At 48.0% G+C, this 22521-nt stretch overlaps 1 protein-coding gene across 1 annotated transcript in view; it reads right to left on the reverse strand.

Moving 5' to 3' along the window:
• Nucleotides 1-5211: 5211 nt before the first annotated feature.
• fat2 (FAT atypical cadherin 2) overlaps nt 5212-22521 on the reverse strand; it is a 59893-nt gene continuing 42583 nt past the window's right edge. The window contains exons 19-30 of the mRNA XM_030101883.1: nt 21624-21761; nt 21402-21545; nt 19492-19689; nt 18779-19379; nt 18500-18700; nt 15831-15988; nt 12478-12913; nt 10346-10499; nt 8532-8631; nt 8264-8412; nt 7722-7993; nt 5212-6305 (exon numbers count right to left, since the gene is read on the reverse strand). Of these exons, the coding sequence (XP_029957743.1) occupies nt 5803-6305; nt 7722-7993; nt 8264-8412; nt 8532-8631; nt 10346-10499; nt 12478-12913; nt 15831-15988; nt 18500-18700; nt 18779-19379; nt 19492-19689; nt 21402-21545; nt 21624-21761 (3054 nt within the window). The 3' untranslated portion in view covers nt 5212-5802. The remainder of the gene's footprint in view (nt 6306-7721; nt 7994-8263; nt 8413-8531; nt 8632-10345; nt 10500-12477; nt 12914-15830; nt 15989-18499; nt 18701-18778; nt 19380-19491; nt 19690-21401; nt 21546-21623; nt 21762-22521) is intronic.

The raw sequence follows: 22521 nt of genomic DNA on the forward strand, positions 1-22521 counted from the left end.
TTGTTGCATCTGACTACGTCATCGGCAGCGGCGACTACTGATGATGTACACGATTGTCGAAGGGGTGTCTCAATTCGGAGGGGTTTACTTTCGGCCCTACCCCTTAGCACTCTGTTTCAAAGGGGTAGGGGCAAGGGGTAATGCTAAGGAGGAGGGCTAGAAAGAGAAATGGGATTGGGCCAAAGTCTGCCTGGATGTGAAGCATCCAGAGCAGGTTTTTCATTAATTGTTGGAATTTTGAACTTAAAAAGTTCCACAGTGGAGGGACGAGAAGCCAGAAAGCCTCTGTGATCAATCCAGCAGCACAAAGAGGCAGAACGTCCACTTTGTTCTTTACAAAGAGCCCCCCCCCCCCCCCCCCCCCCCCCCCCCCCAACACACACACACACCTGTCAGGCCTCATTAGAAAGTCATCTTCTAGATTTCTCTGAAAAGCATCCAGAGCCTCACATCTATTACACACACTTTAGTTTGTGTGTGTGTGTGTGTGTGTGTGTGTGTGTGTGTGTGTGTGTGTGTGTGTGTTCTTGTATTTCTATCCTTGTCGGGCCCAAATGTCCCCACAAGGATAGCAAAACGTGGAACGACGTGCCTTGTGGGGACCTTTTTCCGGTCCTAAGTAGGAGAAACAGTGTTTTCTTGACCATGTTGTTGTTACTGAAAAAAGTAAAAGTGCAAAAACATTTCTCTAGGGTTAGGCTGTGTTGTGGTGTGGGTTAGGGTTAGGGTAAGGGTCAGGGTTAGGGGCTAGACATGAATGGGAGTCAATGGACGGTCCCCACAAGGATAGAAATACAAGACTGAGCGTGTGTGTGTGTGTGTGTGTGTGTGTGTGTGTTTGTCTGTGTGTTCATCTTAGAATTGGAGAAAGGTTAACGTGTGTGAGTGTGTGTCAAAGGTGTGTGAATAATATCTGACGGGACATCAAACAGCTTCAATTATTTCATCACCTCGGGTGTCGTCCTCATTATCCACTTAGAACCCACTGTGTGTGTGTGTGTGTGTGTGTGTCCCTGCCGTTGCTCGGGGGGTCCGAGACGACCATTTGTGAGAGTTTATTGTTAAAACGACCTCAGCTGGCCGAGCGAAGCAGAAATAACGACTTTTAACATAACGATGATACATTTATTTAATTGAACATGTCGGCGGTGGAACTCTGCCAACTCTGCCGCGTTTCTCCCTTGATGAACTGCATTTTCTGTCTGTGAATAAACAACGAAGAACTTGGCTGATGTGTTCTTGTCATTTTGTTGCTGAATACACACATGGTGCTGGCGGGGAAAGGGCAACGCCCCCTTTCCTCATCAACCAGTGAACGCTCACCTATCAACAGAAAGCATGATCCAGCTGTATGAAGTGGTGACTGTCCCAGTTTCCACTGTTTCTGTTTTTCTGCACACTACAGTAACTTTACGTGGGGATGACGCTCCTGTCCCCTCTACTCATCAGATGGTCCAAACGTAAAACATAGAAGAAGACTGACCATCATCAGATGGTCCAAACATAAAACATAGAAGAAGACTAAAGGTGAACTCTGACACCTCGGTGCAGAAGTAAACACATTGATAACCTGTGTGAAAAAGTCCTCAAGTTTCCATGAGAAAAGACAGGAGGCTGGATAATATAATCAAAACTATTTGATGATTAAAATGTATTTTAATCATGTTTTTAAAATTATTTCTATGCATTAACATCCCTTCCTGCTTTAGCAGAGCATTCATTCTCCATACGTGTCTCTAATGCAGCGCCGCATTATGCCACGTCTCCCTGTGTTCCTGGTGGTTTCTGTAGCCGCGGCATCATAATGGCGGCATTAAGAGGTTGATAAATACTGGCAGGAGACCACTGAAGGTGTGGAATGCACGGGCCGCCGCCAGCCGGTGGTTTTGTGAGGAAGAGGAGTCGTGTTTTGAAGAACGTCTGCTCACATTCAGATGAATGCTGGACAGACTGATGGACGAGCAGACAAGCCTCATGTCTGCTGCCTCAAAGAGCTCCGTCAGGGTTTAAATGCCAGCGTGTGAAGTACGGTGATGATTTAATGGTTCCTGGGAGGAGTGGGGGCGGGGCGGGGGGGGGGGGGGGGGGGGGGGGGGGGGGGGGGCGGGGGGGGGGGGGGGACACACCACATCCCAATCCATACATGCTGAGAGGCCACATCATTACAGCAGTGACTCATTTCCTTTGTATTGTCACTGTTCGTCACTGCTGTCAGCAGGGACAAATTAATCTGCCTCAAGCCCGGAGCAGGAATCAGCTCTGACCTCTGTCTGCACAGCTCGTGTGTGTGTGTGTGTGTGTGTGTGTGTGTGTGTGTGTGTGTGTGTGTGTGTGTGTCTTTCACTAGAGAAAACCTCCATTCATTCAGTGCATAAAGGTGTCAGAGAGTCTCTGCAGGGCTCCGACTCGCCGCTGCCGGCCTGAGTTTGTACTCCAGTCTGCAGTTCGGTGGTTCAGGCGTGGTTCGTTAAAGTCTGAGATGATTCCAACAGTCTCTGTCTCACCGTCGTACACACATTTAAACAAACACACACACACACACCACAGGAGCCAAGTTCTCTAATAACCCGCTCTGTTCTGCTGCTGCTCTGTTTGTTTCCTCATGACTGAAAATGAACCATGTGGAGGTAAAGTCATGTGTTTCCAACAGGAGGTTTCAGTATGAGGGGAAATCTAGAGCAGGCTGAGCTCAGTGGACGCTTCCTTCTCTGGTTTTATTTACATGACGTGGTGTCCCGGCTTTTCTGGCATCACTCTGCCTTTTCTTCTCTCGCCGCCGTCTCAGGCTGTGAGGCGTGAATGACTCAGCGTGTTACAGCTGATTCCAGCAAACCGAGCGCGACGGCACACATGTGGCCTCTGTGAGGAAAGCCGCGCTCTGTGTGTCTGTTTGTTTACTGTTAATGACGGCGGAGACGCTGATCGTGCGGGGAAGACGCAGACGATCCCCGGGGAGGATGGAGATCTGCTGATTGTTTATCCCTCTGTTCATTCAGTACTTATATTAACCAACAATCCCACAGCGAGATTTTATTTACGTTGAAGTAGAATCCCCAACATCAACCTGAAGGCTTGATTCTAACCAGGTTCAACGTCTGATGAACGACAGACGCTTCATCTGGAAACCCCTGCTCCGTATGTTGGTGAAGGATTTACAACATGACCTTGTAGAGTAAGAACTTCTTCATTTCTAGCAGATCTTCTTATTTTGGGAGTGAGAGGATAACTGTCCTCCTCTGGTGTAAAGCGGCTCATCCCCCCGATGCCGGGAGCCGTCTGCCCGTCTGCTGTCTGCAGGGCGAAAAGCCTGTGGCGGTGAAGAGGCTCTCCAGCAGACGCCCCACACACCCGGCGTGTTTTTCTTTTCCTTTTTTTTTTTTTTTTTTTTTTTTTTTATTAAAGAAATCAAAGTTTCTCCCATCAGTCTGCTCACTCCTGTGAAGAACTCCACAGGATCAATACTGTTTAAGGTCCTTACCTCACATTTTTTTAATCTCTCGACATTTTAAACTAAAACTACTCATTTGGGCAGATGACGACTGCTCTCGATCCTTGCTGCTAAAGGTGACTCAGTGCTCTAAATGCTCCAGCAAGACTCTGCACGTCATGTTAAAACTCGCCAGACTGTGAAGTCAAAAGTAATATTTCTCTCTCATCGTGTTTGATTCTCTGAACATGGAAGAACGTCCAACTATCACGCTTTGAGCACTGGCTGATAGCTGTGTCCAGAGATAAAACTCTAATATTCTGTCTGTTTTAGTGAGCAGCGAGGCTTTAATGTGACTATTAGAGTCTAATCCGAGGAATCTGTGAGGAAAAACAGCCAAATGATGATCCCGTCTGAATCTGCAAATGATACTCGGAGCGTCTCCTGTAATCTGTTTCTCACAGCTGGACGGCAGAAATTCCCTGGAATCAGCCTGACAGTGACAGTCTGAGCACGCTCCGATGGTTCCACTGATCCTCGTCTCCCGCCGAGGAGTTTCAACCCCCCCACTTCCCCACCACCAAAAGAAGGAGCCGCAGCCGTCAGATCCGACCTTTATTCAACTTCTCAGAGGAAACACAGTCGTCACGTCTCTCGCCGAGACACAACACGGAGCCACACGGTACAAAAATAAACTTTATCCACATAAACACGCTCAGGATCGACACAATCCGTATGTACAACACAACACAACACAACACAACACAACACAACACAACACGGGCGCACGAACACAACAAACCCAGTCACAACTCGTCAGGGAGTTTGAATAAAATCTGCTGAGATTTATGAATTTTCTCAGGAATTCTAGATCTTATTAAACATTTTTATTTAATTTCGTTTTTATTTACAAGAAATCAGGGTTTTTAACAGTTTTGAACCTAGTCATGATTTATTTAAACAGATTCTCAAATGTTAAATTTTAAAATCATAACCAAATTCTTTAAAAATGTAAAATTATTTTTATTTATTCAACAATTTTTTTCATACAATATAAAGTTCCATTTTTGTATTTAGAACTATTATAATATCATATTAACATCACTGTATGTGACAGGAAGTTTTCACATCCCGTCATTTGGCTGATAAACGCTTCAAACTGTGGAAATCAATGATTTCCTTTAACCAGTCATCTTCAGGTTTGTAACCTGTAAAAAGCTCCGTTCTTATGAATGAAATGATGGCATCATTTACAGGAGGAACAAGAGCTGAGCTCTCAAATGATGACAGAATTTTTTTTTAAGCTAATTTCTTTAGAGAGAAAAAAAAACAATCTACAACACGCTGCGGACAATGAACCACATTTATCACAAATCAACACATTAAATAGTCATCAAATCTACAGACGCAAAGGCCGAACCGTTGAGTTTCACGAGGAGCTGAAAGCTGATTTTCTCGAATTCGCTCGGTTCGGGAGCTCCGGCTTCAGTCAGGCTTGTTTTAGGCCCCGTTTACATGACGTTTACATGGAGATGCGTCATTTTTGTGTTTTTATTTCAGAAAAGTTTCACACTTGCAAGATTTTGAAGATGACGTCCGTTTATGGAAACGGGAGAAAGGCTGAAAATAATGGAGCATTTTTCAAAAACTTGAGCTTTCAGTGGCTCCGAACATTGTTTTCATGTAAACTTTTGTTTACGAGTTTTGTGTTTTAACTTGAAAACGTGTAAACGGGGCCTGTCAGAAAAAAACAAAAAAAAAAAAAAAAAAAAAAAAAAACACACAACAGTCCTGTTTTTCTGATGAAAGAGCTGCAGCTTGTTAAACCTGTTTGCTGTGGATGAATTAAAACCAGTCCCAAACAGGTCAAAGACGGTCTGACTGACGTAAAAAGTCCAAACAAAATAGGGCTCAAACAGGTCTAAAGTCTGTGAAAAAAAGAACAACTCCACTCTGAAACTAGTCAAAAGTGGTGTGAAGCGATAAAATGACTTTGAAATTAGTGCAAAAGTAATTTAAAAAAAAAAAAATCAGTTCTGAAATGTCCACAAAGAGAAAGAATCAAGTGCAAAACAAGTGGAGTGAAATCGGACTGAAAACTGGACGTAAAGATCGGAGGAGCGTCGTCTGAAACTGAGTGAAACACGGGTTCCCTTCAGTCCCTGAACGCATCGCATCAGTCCTGATGAGGCCTGGAAGTGTGAATATGTGTATCAGTGAGTGTCCGACTCCGTCTCCACCCATCCGTGTCACTCTAATACCTTCAGGTGAAGCCATCTTTCCGTCAGGTGGGCGTCGCCCGTCCAGACAGACGGCGTCCGATTGGTCCATTAAGACGTAACGGCGAGCGCCGTGGAGGAGGCGGGTCTCCCGGTTCAGAACATGACCTCCTCGCAGCTGCCGTAGTCGCTCTCCACCATGCTGGAGCCGTCGTAGCCGCGGGCGTTGGGCCCGGCGGGGCGGGTCTGCGGCTGCGCCACGTTGCCGGACGGCGGCGGGCGCGGCTCCGCCTGCTCGGCGTAGGACGGCATGGCGACGCTCAGGCGCATGCTGAGGCGCTTGTAGCCGGCCGACACGTTGTCCAGGCTGCGGGCGTGCTGGCTGGGGTAGTAGCTGATGGCCGTGTACTCGTTGGGGCACTGCGAGCGGGGGAGGGGCAGCCCGTCCGGGCCCAGGAAGTCGTCCAGGTTCTGGTTGCTGTAGCAGGGCGGCAGCGGCGCGCGGCGGTCGCAGCGCTCCAGCGGGAAGGGGAAGCCGCCGAAGCGGGAGCTCCTCCTGGAGTCCACGGTGGCGGTGGAGTAGGTGTCCTCCACGATGTCGAACTGAGGGAACTCCTGCGCGCTGGGGCGGCCGTAGTAATCTGGATCGGCGGGGTAGACTGGACACACAGAACACACACATCGCACACCGTTACCCAGACCAGCTAGCAACGGCTAGCAAACGCAACAGGAAACTCTGCCAGCTCGGAGGCTAACCCTCATTAGCATCCGAACTTAGCGATAAGTAAAGGACTTGGTTCAGTTCAGGAGTCTTGAACCTGCAGCTCCACAAGGCTGTCAGAAAGAAAATCAATCTCAAACTGCCAGAGTTAAAAGAAACAAAATACAAAAGAAAAAATAGTCAAAATTGCTCCAGAAATACGAAGAAAAAGGTGGAAAAGAAGAAAAAAGGAAATGAAATGACAGAAAAAACTAAGAAGAAAAAAGAGAAAAATCATAAAAGCGGAAAAGGGGAGAAAACAAGAAAAAGTCATAAAGGAAATGAAGGAAAATATACAAAAAAATAGGAAAGACGAAAAACTGCCTCTTTTTTTTCTTTTTCCTTTTGCTAATACAGTTCAAACTGCTGCTCCATTAGCAGCACGGCTGATAGAAATATATAAATACTGGCTTAAAAAAAAGCCCAGATGTAAAAAACATCCAAAGCTGGAATATTCATGAAAAGAACAGGAAAAATCTCAAAAAGAATAATAATAATAAAAAATACTACAGAAGCTGAAAGTGTCAATATCTGAACTGTAGCCTGATACTTTAGCCTCAGTTTCTGTGGATAATAAGATGTCGTCTTCTTTGTTCCAGATGATTAACATATTCTGTTCCAGACAAATCTGACTGGTGGTAAATCATGAAAATGTCTGTTTTGGTCATAAACGGTACAGAACATTGTTCCACTGACACAGAACAGAGGTAACACACTCTCCTCTTCGTGTGCGTGAGACTGTATCTTCTGGATATTTCCTCCACGAACTGAAGGAGGAACGTTTCATTTGGACTGACAGAGCATCATCTCCCCGCTGTGTGTTTCAGTGAGGGTACAGTGTGGCAGATTAAAGGCTCGGGGTGTGTGTGTGTGTGTGTGTGTGTGTGTGTGTGTGTGTGTGTGTGTGTGTGTTTGTGTGTGTACGGGCTGTTTTGAAGTGTGTTTTGGAGTCGGAGGAGCTGTGTTCAGGTAAAGCCTGTGTGGGTTTGAGGAGGGAGCTCAGCGTCGACTGAAGCGCTGATCCCGCTCCGTCTGCGTTCGGAGGCGGAGCAGAGACGACCTTCAGGGTGAACTGCTGCTCATCATTCATCAACCCACCGCATGACGGAGCTTTAGAGGTGCTGAACCTGAGGGGGAGGAGGCTTCGTCCTCACCTCACTTCATGTTTTCGGATAAGAAATGAGATATCACAGTGTTTTGTAATGATACTTCAACACTTTCTGCACAGCTGGGAAACCCAGTCGACCTTTTATTCTAAAAGATTAAAGCAGATTCCTGGAAGTTTCTGTGGGAATCGAACCGCAGCTCCACTCACCTTCGTACTCCCTGTCCCAGTGGCCCTTCCTGATGGAGTCGTTGTCTGAGCTGGACGGCGGCCTGGCGGGGAGGTTGGGGGCCACGCTGCACACCACGGGCCCCTGCGTCTTGGGGCTGCGGCCCCCCGGGGAGCCCACGTAGCTCCGGGGCCGCAGCGACCGGAAGGGGGTGTGGTCCAGGTCGTTGACGCCCGCCAGGGAGCTCATCTCGATGGGGCTTCCCTCCAGAGAGCCGTCCTTCATGCTCTTCGTCAGGCTGGGAGGGAAATACCTGAGAGAGCAGAGCGGGGTCAGAGTAATCTGATTACTCACACGCCACAGCCTCAAGTCTGGAAATGTCCTTTAAGAGGAAGAGAAGAACATGGAGGTCTTCACACCCTGATCCTGACGGCTCGCTGCAACGCTCAACTCTTACAGCATGACTCACTTTGTTTAACATTAGTCAGTTCAGCAGATTAAAGTGTGTCATTTCCTCACACGCACACACACACACACACACACGAAAAAAAAAACAAAACACGGGCGCGTCTGAGGCTCGTACCCGTTGGAGTCCTGGACGCAGATGGGCTTCTTCTTCTTCTGCTGGACATATCGTTTCCTCACGCAAACAAACATTCCAACCAGGAAGAGCAGGCCGAGCACGCCGGCGCCGATCTCCATCACCTCCACGTGGCCGAAAGTCTGAGACACCTGAAACGCATCGTCACGCGACGGTACGGTTTGAGTGAGTAATGTGATTACTGACCATACTCACGTTCAAAGGGTTTTGACTTCCTGTGAGGACAGGAAGCTCCACATGTGGGACTGACCTGAGGCAGCGGGTCGCAGTGGATGGAGCCGTCAGCGGCGCGACAGTTGAACCCCGCGGGGCACGTGCCGGGGGAACACGGCTCGATCTCATTGTGGCAGCTGAAAGAGTAAAGAGGTTCAGTCAGTCAGACACGTTCCAGCTGTTTGTCGTTTGTGTGTTTGTATGTGTGTAAATCCTCATTTGTTCCGGCTTCGCTTGGTTTGTTTTTGGAGTTCCGCTGCTCCGAGCCTCCGCTGGGTTTCAGAGAGAATACTAATGCTAATCGGCTAATGCTCCGCCGCCCACGGCCGCTGACACGCATTAAAAACAGCAGACGTGTGGGATTCTGCGTTTATGGCCTTATTATGATGCCGTGAGCACGAGCGAGGCGAAATCAGCAAGCTGACGATGGAACACACAGCGGGCTCACTCACAAACAAACAACCGCTAGACCAGTCTGGAATCACTGTTTCCTGACAGACCTTTGTGTTGTTCTGTGTGACGGTTTGATTCTGTTGAACCGTGTTTCGTTGGACTTTGCAATGCTTCACATTAATACGCAACAAAACACTGCTTAAGAATTGGATGAGACTGAATTACACCGCAGTGAATTACACTGCGTAGCACATGAATGGAAAGTTTACTTTCAGGTTATCACATTGGAATGTGTTAAATTATCATGTTTTCTGGACAATAAGTTGTTTTTTTTTTTACCATATTTGGGCACTGATCAAGCACAAAAATGTAAATAAACAATGTGTACCGTCTGACACCACTAGATGTCACTGTATGGCAGCAGAATGCTGCTACAGCACCACCGCAGAACATGCTGTATGTATCACATGTATCAGACACATCATATTGCATGTATTGTACATTATCACCTCATCCAGTACTGTATTTTATTGATCTGCATGTTGTGTGGATCGCATTGCATGATATTTGTGCTGCACATGCAGCATCAATACACATCATACTGCAATAAATAAATTGACAAGATTGTGAGCATCAGCTTCCACGCCGTAAACCTTGGTTTGTCTGCAGACTTAAGTTTAAAGTGTGTGCGTGCGTGCGTGCGTGCGTGTGTGTGTGTGTGTGTGTGTGTGTGTGTGTGTGTGTGTGTGTGTGTGTGTGTGTGTGTTGGCTGGGACTGATGTTTACGTTTGGCTGTTCACACTAAAAGCTTGACAGCGGTCCTCCGTCTCTCAGACGCAGACACCAGACGGAGCCCTGAGGACTGGCTGGCGCAGCGCTCCCGCTGATAAAAGCCTCTCATTTAGCTGAACGGCTCGATGCCGCTCAGCCACTCACTCCTCCAGTGTTCGAGTCCCGCGCTGCCATACGCAGGGAGGAAGTCCTTCATTAACACACGCCGGGAGTCCGGACCCATCATTTATATTCGGCGGCGTGTGGACGGGAGGGCTTATAAACGCTGCTGCTGCGAGGCGGAGCTGTCCGCTGTGCTGATTACAAGACGCCTGCATGTTTTACAAGTCAGTGTGCGAACCCGCACTATTACCACGCACTCATTTCTCAGTGCGGGCCCGAAACGGACAGGGAGCCGTTCGTCACAGTCCGGGAGGACCTCATGTGTAATGTAGATTAGTTTGAAGGCCGTCAGTGCAGTATGAAAAACACAAGGCAGTGTGTGTGTGTGTGAGCGAGAGACTCATCAGTCAGTCTGACTGCGGCACTTGTGACATCTGCTCATGTTTGTGCTCATTTGTTGAAATGTTTGTGTGAATGAACTAAAAAGTGAAAGTGACGTGTGAGCAGCTGAACTTGCAGTGTGTGTGTGTGTGTGTATGTGTGTGTGTGAGTGTGTGTGTGTACCTTGCGTCAGCCCGGTCCTCGGTGCAGTTGCACTGGTAGCCCTGGGCTTTGGGGACACACACCCTGTGGTCAGGGCAGGGCTGGGAGGCGCAGGGGTTGTCGGTGAGTTCGCAGCGGGCGCCGTGATGGAGTCCCACACAGCTGCAGTGCGGCACTGCACAGTAAAACAAACACACCCAGAGATTAGAGCCGGTTCCCCAGCGGGCGGGGGATAATCGGCGAGGGTTCGACACGGACGGTGACCCGGCCAGCAGCTTCTCCTGAACACCGGTCTGATTCCGCAGAGGGCAGCGGCCTGCAGCTATCAGACGGTCACAGTGTGAGCAGAAGCTCTGTGTCCAGCAGATATCATCACAGCACCAGGGACCAACAGTGTCCACGGAAACGCAAAAAGAAATCACAATGTTCTGTTTGTTCAGGCCTAGGGCTCCCAACCTAAGGTCCAGGACCTCCTCCGAGGTCGCCAGAGATCACATGAGGGATCCTCCTTCCTCTTCAATGAGGAAATGTGCAGTAATGATATCAAGTACACACCAACCCCAACCCCAACTAAAGCCATCAGTGATATCATTTCATCATTTTAATCATTTTAAAAAAAGGCTAAAAATGAAAACTTAACACAAATCATTATTGTTGCCGCGATGTGGCAGGGTTTTTAAAAAATTACATTTCTTTCCCAGTTTGCACAGAGACGGAGACACACTGTTTTCAAAAAGTTCCATCTTGGGAGTCTTGTTATGTCAAAATGTTTTCAGCTTCTCCAAATGCCATTGTTGTGTACAGTTAATTGAAAAGCGGCTATTATCCCACTTGAGCCCATATTTTTTTCCAGTGTTGAGAACATCCATATAATGTGTCTTTGGTAACAGATTTCTCCCTACAAACAGTAAAACGTTTCAATGTTTAGATAAAGACATCCATTTTTGAATTTCCCCACTGTTCCATGTCTGTTTTCTGGTCCCTCTGTATTCCGTTGTACAGTTTTTCCTCGGAAACAGACACAGTAAACATTTAGTATTTATTCTAATCTGAGGGAAAATATAACGTTTGTTGCAGCTTTCTGCAACTTCAGTGAAATGTTTGCACAGCACGATGAATATAAGTGGTGGAAAAGAAATATTTATGATAACTCACTCACACACACACACACACACACACACACACACACACACACACACACACACACACACACTGTTATCGGTGTGCATGCAGTCGTGCTTATCGCCTGTTGAAAACGAGTCACACCGCCACACAAAGCTGAAACGGGAGCATCGCTCTGTTATCTGCCGTCCGCTCGTGCACGTCCGTCACATGGCCGATAACCTGAAGCTCGTCGGCATGGCCACAGCATGAGGACGAGTTCAGAAAGCAGCGGCCTGAGAGCGACAGGCGCTCGCGTCCAGGCGGGTGTCCTGCCCTTCAGATTATACAAAAACTACATTTTTCATGTATAATCTGTAAAGGACAAGTGACCTGCCATCACCTGCTCTAAAATCAGAAAGCTGAATGGAGGAGTGTCGAAGCTGAATGGATACATTTGTGTACATCCACTACAGTCAATATCTCAAATTTAAAGGTGCTGTTGGCAGGATTTTGCTAGTCATTGCTATTTTTTCTGTGTTTTCTTTGGATTAAATGTTAGAGTATCCATTGATAATCCTTTACAAGTGTAGCATAATTGCACTACTGCGAGGGCGCAGTGTTTCCATCTGTCTCTGTTCTGAGCTGAAAAGGAATCTCGACAGCTCCAGGTATCTTTGACCAATCAGAAGAGCCCATGAGGCTCTAACCGTGATTGGTCGAGGGGCAGTCGTCGCACGTTCTTGTGGGAGGGGCTTAACTTGCGTAAGGGCATGATGTCAGAGAAAACAGGACAGGATTGGCTGTGCTGGGTTTCAAATCGCCATCTTGCTTAGGTAACCCTAAGCAAGATGGCAGAGATGCGGAATCCTGCCTACAGCACCTTTAATCCACAATTACTAACTTTATTCTCAAAGGTCATTCTCTAAATTCTGACTTTACATTTACAGCGAAATTAACATGGACTTTTATTTTGCTAATTTCATTCAAAAGTAATTCTTTGTTTTAGAATTTGTTTAAAACAATAAATAAATAGATTTCCAGTGGCTCACCTCCGGCTGCATCCTCCTCGCAGGTCCCTCCATTCAGACAGGGGGCGCTGTCACAGGCTCCGCCCCCTCCGCAGCACTGGTACACCCCGAACACCCTCCTGCTTCCTGGCCCCGCCCACTCTGAGCTGTCTCCCACGGCGATTGGCCTCCCATTGAGCTCCAGGTGCTCCAGACAGCCGGTGAACCCGTGTGGATGGTGGGCGGAGTCGGGGGAGGCGAACAGCAGAGCACCATGGGAGCGCAGCATGCGGCAGGGCACGGCGAGGGCGGCGGCGGCGGCAGGCAGGCCGTCCGCCGTCAGCCGGAGTGACGAGGCACCGACCTCCAGCAGGACGCGGTGCCAGCGGCCGTCCGACAGGTGGGCGGAGGGGACGAGCAGCGAGCCCGGGGCTCCGCCCCCGCAGGTGAAGGAGAAGCTCAGCGCTCCATTGGTCAGCTGAGGAAAGAAGACACGCCCAGTCATGATCAAACCGACCAATCAGGAGCTCAGGAACAAAAAGCTTCACAAGACAGAAACACAAAACAACAAAACTGGTGCTGTTGTTCCCATGCTGAGTTGTTGTTGTGTTGCCATATTGCTAAACAGCGTTGTTATAGATGGTGCTGGTTTTGCATTGTTGCTGAATTTGTGTGTTGCTCGGGATGCCATGTCACCCTTGTTGCCATGCTGTGTTGTTGCTGTGTTGCCTGTGATGCTGCTGAGCCTCCCAGAGTTCGTGCTGCTGTTACACATGTTGCAGCTTTGCAGAAGTTGCTGTAGTTGTCACTGAGCGCGGCGTTGCCGCGTTGCTGAACCTCTGATTATGTTGCGCTGGCTCAGCGTTCTCAGGAGGCGGCAGCTTTGCCCACTTCATGTTTTCTCCGTGTTTTATTCCCTCGTTTGATAAAAAGCGAGATAAACAAACTCCCGAGCGCTGGACCCCTCCATGAATTATTGAGAGGTACGTGTTTGTGTTTCTTTAATCGCTGCTCAGCCGTCACTTTCTCTTTGTTTGGACTTTAATAGTGTGTGAGAGCTCCTCACCGCTCCTCATATTTCCTCTTCCTCCTCTGATAGATTTTTCAGTCACTGAGTTGCTGCACTAACAGCAAGGCACCTTCAGATTAACTCATGTGTAAATGCTGACAACAGGCTGCTCCGATCGACTCCTGTTTATTCCTGTGTTCACGAAAAACCTTCACAGAAATACAGCCGACGGCGGCGGAGGAAGCAGAAGTGATGGTGCAGCTTGTGTTTTTTTGTAATCTGGGGGACTTGTGCATGATGAATGTCGGATATTTGAAGAGATGAAACGCGCTCTGAAGATTTTACAGGATCAGCAGAGCCGCTGCAGCGCGAGCAGAGTTCAAATCCCCCCGAGACCGACGCTGCACGGCATCTCCGCCTCCATAAATCACACAGCAGCTACACAAAGAGGCTGCGGGGCAGGAGGGAAGCGGGCCGGAAACGTTTAGAAACAGCCCAAAACGGTCGGGAACACATTAAAACTTTAAAAAAAATTATAAAAGTTGTAAAGTCCAAAACTTCCTGGAACTGTGAAAAAGAAAAAGAAAAAAAGACTGAGACGTCTCAAAGCTGGCAAACGATGTGAAAAAGTTTAGAAAGAGGCAGAAAAAATTGATTGAAACGGCTGCATGTGGGAAAAGCAAGTTTAGGTTTAGACTGATAAACTGTGGATGTGTGACAGAGAGTTGGAGCGGGACAACATGTGGCTGCAGGGTTCGGATTTACCCTCTGCTCCATCTCAGCCGGCGTTTCTCTGGCCGTTTTCTCTGTTCGCCACACGCTGATGAGCTTTGACGGCTACAGGAATCCACAGGCGTCTCGGGGGGGGGGGAACGGAGCGTACAAACGGCGCCATGTCTCTCCGGGAAGTTTCTCCGCAGTCATCAGAAAGTCCTCTCAGATGACCACGTTCAGAAATTCCTTTTGAAGCAGCTTCAGCTCGCGATGAACGAGGTGGGGACGCGAGCCCAGATCTGCGAGGAAGCCTGACGAGAGACTTGAACGCCACTTCTGATTGTATATTCAGCCCGAGAACGCTCGGGTGTCACACAAACGAGACGAGCCCGCGAGGGGAGCCGCTCACGTCCATATCAAGACGATTTTCTTCTTTTTTTTTTTTTTTCCATTTCGTGTTCCTAGAATTATTCATGTCACTTCGATTCATTATTCTCTTTCAGTAATGTGGAACAGAAGAGGCTGCGGCTCCCTCGACGGTCCTACAGGAACCTGCCGATACAAACCTGTCAGTAAAGCCTGCAGACGGCGCCGCGGTGGGAAAAGGCCCGTACGTGCGACGCACGTGCTGGGGTGAAAGGTCATCCACGAGCTGACCGGGAATGTCTGGGAATCTGAACCAAACTGTGATGAGTAGGAGCTAATCAGATCAGAGGCTGAGGAGAAATACTCCCATCTACTGATCTCATGTCTACATCAATCAATAAACTGATATTATTTATTGAGATAAAGAGTTTAAAGTGAAAGATTCAGGGATCAGATGCCGCAGTGGCATTTAAGTGAAAATTTTTGGCGCAACTGGAACTGAAAAACGCAATTTTTTTGACAACTCCCAAAGTGCAGGTTTTTTAAAACGCCCTGACTCCGTTTCCATGTAAACACATTTCTGAAATGCTGCTACTGCAAATGTAGTCAACAGTTCTTCTTTACATGATCAGTAGACATTGCTACAACATTGCTTATGTATAGCTTATTGTTGTGTGTTTTTTAATGACAAACACAAACAGAGCCACTTGTGATCTAAAATCGTCTTTTCTGTGGTTACCATAAACGGACACCGTTTCAAAATGTTCAGGAAATGAAAATTTCCTGAAACAACAATGCTAAAAGGATGCTTTGACTTGAAAAGTTGTGTAAATGAGATCCAAGACCCTGAGCTGTTTAAAATAAAGCAGAAACAATCTGCCATCACAACTCAAAAGAATTCCTTTCTAAAATTGTGTGTTTAGATTCCATTCCTACCAGAGAAAGGAAATGCTCGACGGCGGCTGGAGGGGCGGCGTGAACTCACAAAGTGTGTGAATGTGTGTCAGCACACACAGGCTGTCAGACAGAAACCTGACAGCCGCTCTGATGACACCGCACGAGGAAACGCTGACATTTCCGTCGGCGCGGTGTTTGGGATGAGACTCATCTCTGCCTGTCGGCGTTATCTCCACGACACGGTTCGATTGAATTAGCTGTTCTCAGATTGTATCAGTCGGCTGCCAAACGTGTGTGAAACGACAGTAAGAGGATCAGACGGGCGGTGATGGCAGTGATGAATCCCACTCTGACCTCCGACCCGGTCAGAAACACGCTGCGTTGGAGGTCAGCTGGGACTTTTGAGTACCTGTAAGGCTCCCCAGTCTTTGCTGCTGTTGGTGGACACGATGAGGCCGTTCTGCTGGAAGGTCTTGAAGCTCAGGGAGAGGTTGAAGCTCTGGGTGTCCTCATCCATCCCGTGAAGATACCTGAGGTACGATGAGGCCTCCAACCTGATGGCCGACTCTGAAACACAGACAGCAGGAAGAGAGGCACCGTTATGGAACAGCATCCTTCCAACTCATGACCGTCTCACTGTGTTACTACACCATCATCTGCATATGCGGAGATGTCTCTGTATGACTGCTTGTAATGCATAAAACAGCACCAACTAGTGGCCTGACCTGCAAACTACAGAGATTTCAGCATTTCTTGCATTTGTCTGCGTACAACAATCATTCTCAAAATGTTGCAGACTGAACGCAAACTTCTCTGAAACAGTAAAGTTCGAGTTTTCAGTCACTTGAGGTCAGAAGTGAGAAGAAATTAAAGGAAAATGGGAGAAACTAAGATGCCCTTTTTGAACTGTGCAGCTAATTACCACAGAAAAACATGGATTTGTCCGCATTGATGGTTTGGTATAAAAATAATAGAGCTTCAGACTTCACAGGACATGCCTGAACAGAGGATTCACTCTGTATTCACCTGCACAGGCTACATGGAGGCACGTTTAGGTCAGTACTTGGCAAACCGTGTCCAACCATGTGTGGATAAAAGAGCGTTTCATTCACACTGGCGTCACTCGGCTGGGTTACAGATGCACTTTTTATTTGATCCGCTCCGATTTTCCACCTGTGCGTGGAAGCTGTAGTGACAGCTCCCGTGGAGATGAAACACACCATAAACTAGACGCAATGTCTGATCTCACATCGGACCAAAGAGCAGAAAAAAAACACATTTGTTTGATCTTTCTCACTGATAGAAACAAAAAACAAAAAAAACAAAAAAAAAATCACTGTAGAAACAACCTGAAAGTTGTAGGACAAGCTGCACAGCTGCTGTCTCTCTGTGGACCATACAGCCATGTGAATATTATTAAGACTGAACTTTACAGAGGAATGCCTCCTTTAAAATGTAACTAGTTACTTTAAACTGCAGTAATTCATGAGGGAACTTCCCCTGCTTTCTTCAGAAGTAAATTTCAGCCTCTTGCTCCTGCTTTCCTGATAATACAGAGACTGTTTACGCAGGAGGAATAAATAATTCAGCTTAGAAACTAACATGCTGTAACTGTAATCACTGCTGTGGGCTGCATCGACGATTTTCCAATCTGCAAATTCGGACATGAAAACAAGCTGCTGAGTCAGCGCTTCTCAGAGGAGACGCTCTTGCTGTTTGTTAGTTTAAATAAAGATCTGGAGAACGTGGACTAATTAAACCGTGTGTGTGTGTGTGTGTGTGTGTGTGTGTGTGTGTGTGTGTGTGTGTGTGTGTGTGTGTGTGTGTGTGTGTGTGTGTGTGTGTGTGCTCATTTCAGTAGCAGCTCTCGTCAGAATGATTTTTGGGTAAAAGCAGGTGCTGTGCAGATTGTTCAGACGATGACACTGGTGAAAAACTACAGTCATTGGGAGTGTTTTTCAATAAACTTTGGACTTTGTCTTGTCTCATCTTTATTTGGACTGTATTCCGATTGTATCCATTTGCAAGAAAACTTTGCCACAACAAGTAAAGTAAATAAGACAATCTTTAGGGCATTTATTGTTATAAACCTGTTAGAAATGCATCTTTCATCTTTTTATGACCTATAAAGTGAGAAATGTTTGTGAACATTGTGATAAATTATCTTTTCTAGTGTTTGTGTGATGTCAAAGATAAAATCAATGGTAATCCCGTTGGTAATTGTCTTTGTCTTTACCCAGTTTGAAGTGTGCTGCAGAGAAATGCGTGGATGTTTGAAATGATGATCTTTAAGATTTGAATCGAGGATGAGAGAAATCTGCAGATCTGGGAACAAACTGTTCGTCTCTTCTGTTGTTTTAGATACTTCTGTTCGTAAGGATTATTCCGTGGCTGCTGACCTCTGAGCATCAGACAGACGAGTGTGATAAAAGTCTAACCCTCGGGCTTTGGGTCTCTGTGATGGTGGAAAACACTCCAAACGGGTAGAGAAGAGTCTGTCCCACACAGACCTTCACAGACTCAGAACTAATCCTCACAGGAATGATAACAGCCGTCGCACAGACCAAACAGGCGCCCTCGCCCAGCAGCTCAGACGTCCTGCAGGCTGCAGATGCTAAATGAGGGCAGATTCAGTCCTGATGGGTTCACAGCCAGAAGAAATGTCGGAGATTTACAGACAATCTCTTTACAAGAGGTGGAAATGTGACTTGTTACTTTGTTGCTTTACATTACAGTTAATAGTTGAGACAATATCGAGAGGATACTGGTTGAGCGCCGTCAACGTCGCCTACAGGTAGACAAGAGAGCGCGAGCTATGTCTAGCATAGCACACAACGTGGGAGTCAAGTTACTAACTTCCTGTTTTCAGCTCCTGAAATCTGCAGAGCAGCTGTGAACAAACAATGAAGTTACGAAGTGAAGGTCAGAGAAAAGCTGGTGTGAAGTGAGAGGAGATAAAACTGAATGGTATCAGAGCAGCTCTCTGATGGCTCACACACTATTTCACCCTCGTTTTACTCCAATAAGACGGACGAATCTGATAAAACGCACACGCTGCCGGCTGACAGGTCCTCCTACCATTACAGGGGCAGACGCTCTCCCAGGTGTGCAGCGGTGTGATGTAACCCGCTCTGGCTGTGGTGAAATGATTCAGACTGTCTCCCGACAGTCGCACGGCGTTCCTGCATCTGCGTGGAGGACAGCCGCTCCCCAGGCAGCCGTTGTGGTTCACCCTGAGGATACTGAGGCCTAGAGAGTCCTCCAGATCTGATATGACGCCTGTAACACACAGAAATCAGCTGTCAAGGACCGATAATCGGACACACCGGCAACACTGAGACATGTGGCACAGCTCACCTGCAATCCGCTGAGTGGGCAGTGATTGGATGGCTCCACTCCCAGGTCTCCACACCAGCAGGGCGTCCAGGGCGGAGGTGTCGGGGTGCTGCTGCAGCCCGGCCAGGTGCAGCTCCTGGCGCGGGACCCCCAGAGCCTGACCCAGGCTGCGCTGCAGGCCCCTCCAGTGATCGCCCAGGAACTCCTCCGCGGACAGGCCGGCCAGCTGCAGCGTCAGCCCCGAGTCCAGCACCCGCTGCTCGGCCGCCCACACGTGAACCCTGACCCCCGTAGACACGCTGAACTTGCCGTCGCTCACGCTGACGTTGAGCGAGTAGAAGCCCTCCTGCAGGTTGTCGTTGGCCCAGATCCTCCCGTCCGCCGGGTCGACGGAGAACCTCCTCCCCGCGGGGCTCTCCGACAGCAGCTGGTAGCTCAGCACGTCGTGCAGGTCCTGGTCTGAGGCGTGCAGCCGGCCCACCACCCGGTGGGAAAACAGCCCCCCGGAGGTGGTGATGAAGACTTCCAGGGGCACCACAGACGGCGGGTAGCGGCTCTGCTCGGTGACGTTGATGCTCACCACACAGATGGAGGAGAGGGGAGGGTGTCCGCTGTCCGTCACCTGAGTAAAGACGCACAAATTGCACATGAAATCCAGAGAAATCCACAGAAAACAGCAGGTGCAGTGTGTGTTTGTGTGTGTGTGTGTGTGTGCGCTGTGGCGCCCCCCCCACCTGTATCTTGAGCCGATGCTGCGGCCTGACCTTCCTCCGGAGAGGCGCAGACAGAGAGAGCAGACCTCCCTGATCCACGTGGAAGCGGCGGTCCTCGTTGCCGCTGACGATGAAGAAGGAGAAGGGCGGGCCGTTGGCGGGCGTGTCCCTGTCCGTCACCACCAGCTGCAGCACGCCGCTGCCCACCGCCTCGCCCTCCTGCGGGAGACAGGCAGGAGTTACCCAGATTCAATGTGAACGATCGCATGAATCCCAACAAACTGTCTTTACACAGAAAGAATTCAACTCAGAGCTAGAGGGGCCCCAGTACAGAACTCTGTGGCACACCACTGCGGAGTCATGCTGCTTAAGGACCCACTGTGGAGCTCTGCCTGCAGCTCATCTCTCTGCTCAGGTCCTGATCTCCTTATCATCCTGAAGGAAGGGAAACATTTTGAAGTTGCCAGGAAGGTGTTGCGGGCATGTTTATATGTACCCATCATACACTTCTGTCATCTCAGAAAGGCCATCAGCACTTTAGCAGAATGATTCATGACAGCTTTTCTTTCACAAACACAATAAGTCTCCTTCCTCTGCCTCTGTTCATCGCGCTCTGATTCACCACTGCCGAACAAGAAGCTGATTTGTCTCCACAGCAGATGTTCTCTTCATAAAAACGGTGTTTTTATGGACGGAGAACGGAGAGACAGTAAGTCAAACTGAGGCGTGAAACTAATGCAGGAGAAGAACAAACTGCAAAAACTGAACACAGATATTCTTTTATCACAGGTGGAAATCGCTGTAGAGGTGCTGTCTCTCAGTCTTCCTCTCTGCATAGGTAGCTTCAGCATTAACATTATCCAGAGCTGTTGCGTTCCGTTTGACGAAACTCCTAAATGAGAGATTCATCAATCACAAACTAATTCAGTCCTCCTGAAAGCAACATGAAATATGTCTGGATTATAGAGCATCTTCCTCCCACTGACTGATGTATCTTCAGCTGAACTTAATGAGTAAATCCGTCATCAGTTTGAAGCATGCAGACAGCTCAGCTATAGCATCTCAGCAACTCTACGATAACACAGCTATCTGCACATTACAGAAACTTTACCAAATAACTAGGTGCTTTTTTTTTTTCAGGAGAAACCATGTTTCTCATGTACACACAATTCAGATCTTATTTCAGATTGCCTGTGAAGACTGCATGCTCTGCACTCTTCACTGAAATCCTCAGCTGAGTATTTTAAAACATTTCTGGCATTAATTTCCTCACAGTGTGTCCTCTCAGGACCCGTCTTGGCTGATTTATGATGAGCAGGCCGTTTCTCTCCGGCTCCTCCAGGCCCCTTTTGTTGATGCGGTGCTTTTAAAGAGGATGTTCCTCGAACACAGGCCAACAGGCACACGTGTGTGTGCGTGTGTGCGTGTGTGTGTGTTTCATTTTGCATCACGGATGAAACACCGTGTGGTTTTTAATTTGAAAAGCCGCTCAGGCGACACACACAACACACCACCTGTGTGTGACTTCAATGCGCATCACGTGAAACACGTTCAGATTCCTGCAGCCAGCTCCAGAGAGTGAGGCTGTGAGTGACAGAGATAAACACACTGAGCGTCCAGAAGCTGTTAGCGCACTGTGTCTTCGCCTCGGGAGGGCCTAACAATTCATATTCAGCGCACATTAAGACCTTTATAGTGAGAAACTGCCTGGTTCCTGTTGAATAATGCACATTTATAGACCATTCATTTCATCTCTGCACAGTGAGCGCAGAGCGAGCAGTCACTCTCTCACAGGTCAAACACAAGTTTCCTACAGGAGACGCTCCAACACACTCGATTTCTCCTTTGAACAGAGTAAGTTTTAAATCCTCCTGAAGTAAAAGTGAGTAAATATGAATGTTCCTGTGTTCTGCTCCGGCGTCTGGACTCACCTGCAGCAGCAGGCTGTGGTCCACCTGGGAGAAGATGGGCGGGTTGTCGTTGACGTCGGCGACGGTGATGGTGACGAGGACCGCAGAGGACAGAGGGGGGTCGCCTTCGTCGGCCGCCTGCACCGTCAGAGAGTAGTGAGGGACCTGCAGAGGAGGGAGGCTCACGTTAGCTTCGGGGTCGGTCTGAGGTCGGGTCAGAGGTCGTCTGAGCAGAAGACTGACTTCCTCTCTGTCCAGGCTGGTGCGGACGCTGATCTCGCCGCTGCGAGGGTGGATGGAGAACTGCTGCTGGAGGTCTCCGCTCGCGATGGAGTACCGCAGCAGGTTGTTCACCGGGCCGTCCTGATCGGTGGCCGTTACCTGGAGGAGGTCAGAGGTCATGATCAGACCGTGTGACGAATCAATCCAGCCAATACACAGAAGGTGACAGCTTCTCATCCACTGCTGGAGATCATGAACCAGGAGAGGAGCTGTGTTTATAATATTTCAATACAATAAAACAATAGGAAGCAATAATTTTAATTTAATCAATTATTCAAAGTATTTATTCTTTTTCCTATTCTAACTACTGGAAACAGTCTTTCATCTATAACGGCACCGTCTTCAATTTCATGTGCTGACACAAACACGGCTCATCTCATTTAAAGACAGTTTAACAGCATCACGTCTCAGTTCACAGGATGAAGACACGGAAACCAAGCAGATTACAGAGAAAAATGTCAGATATGAACCTGCTAGATTAGAGACTCATCATGGAGCTGCTGGGCTGGAACACTGCTGACTTATCTCTGCTGACAGGCTGTGTGTGTGTGTGTGTGTGTGTGTGTGTGTGTGTGTGTATCCTGTATGTAACAGTAACGCAGCGGTTTGCCCTTCATTAAAATTCCTCCTTGAAAATACATTTAATTTAGACTTGAACAGATTCCTTGTGTTTTACTGTCTGTGATATATGAATGTGTCCGTATGTCTGTACTCAGGTATTTATCACAAAGTAATCTAATTACTGCAACCTTGACTTTCAGAACTGTGTGTGTGTGTGTGTGTGTGTGTGTGTGTGTGTGTGTGTGTGTGTGTGTGTGTGTGTGTGGAGCTGGACAAGCTGATTGGAGCAGCTGTGAAT

This window comes from Salarias fasciatus, chromosome 2, assembly GCF_902148845.1.
Source record: "Salarias fasciatus chromosome 2, fSalaFa1.1, whole genome shotgun sequence".
NCBI classification, from domain to species: domain Eukaryota; kingdom Metazoa; phylum Chordata; class Actinopteri; order Blenniiformes; family Blenniidae; genus Salarias; species Salarias fasciatus.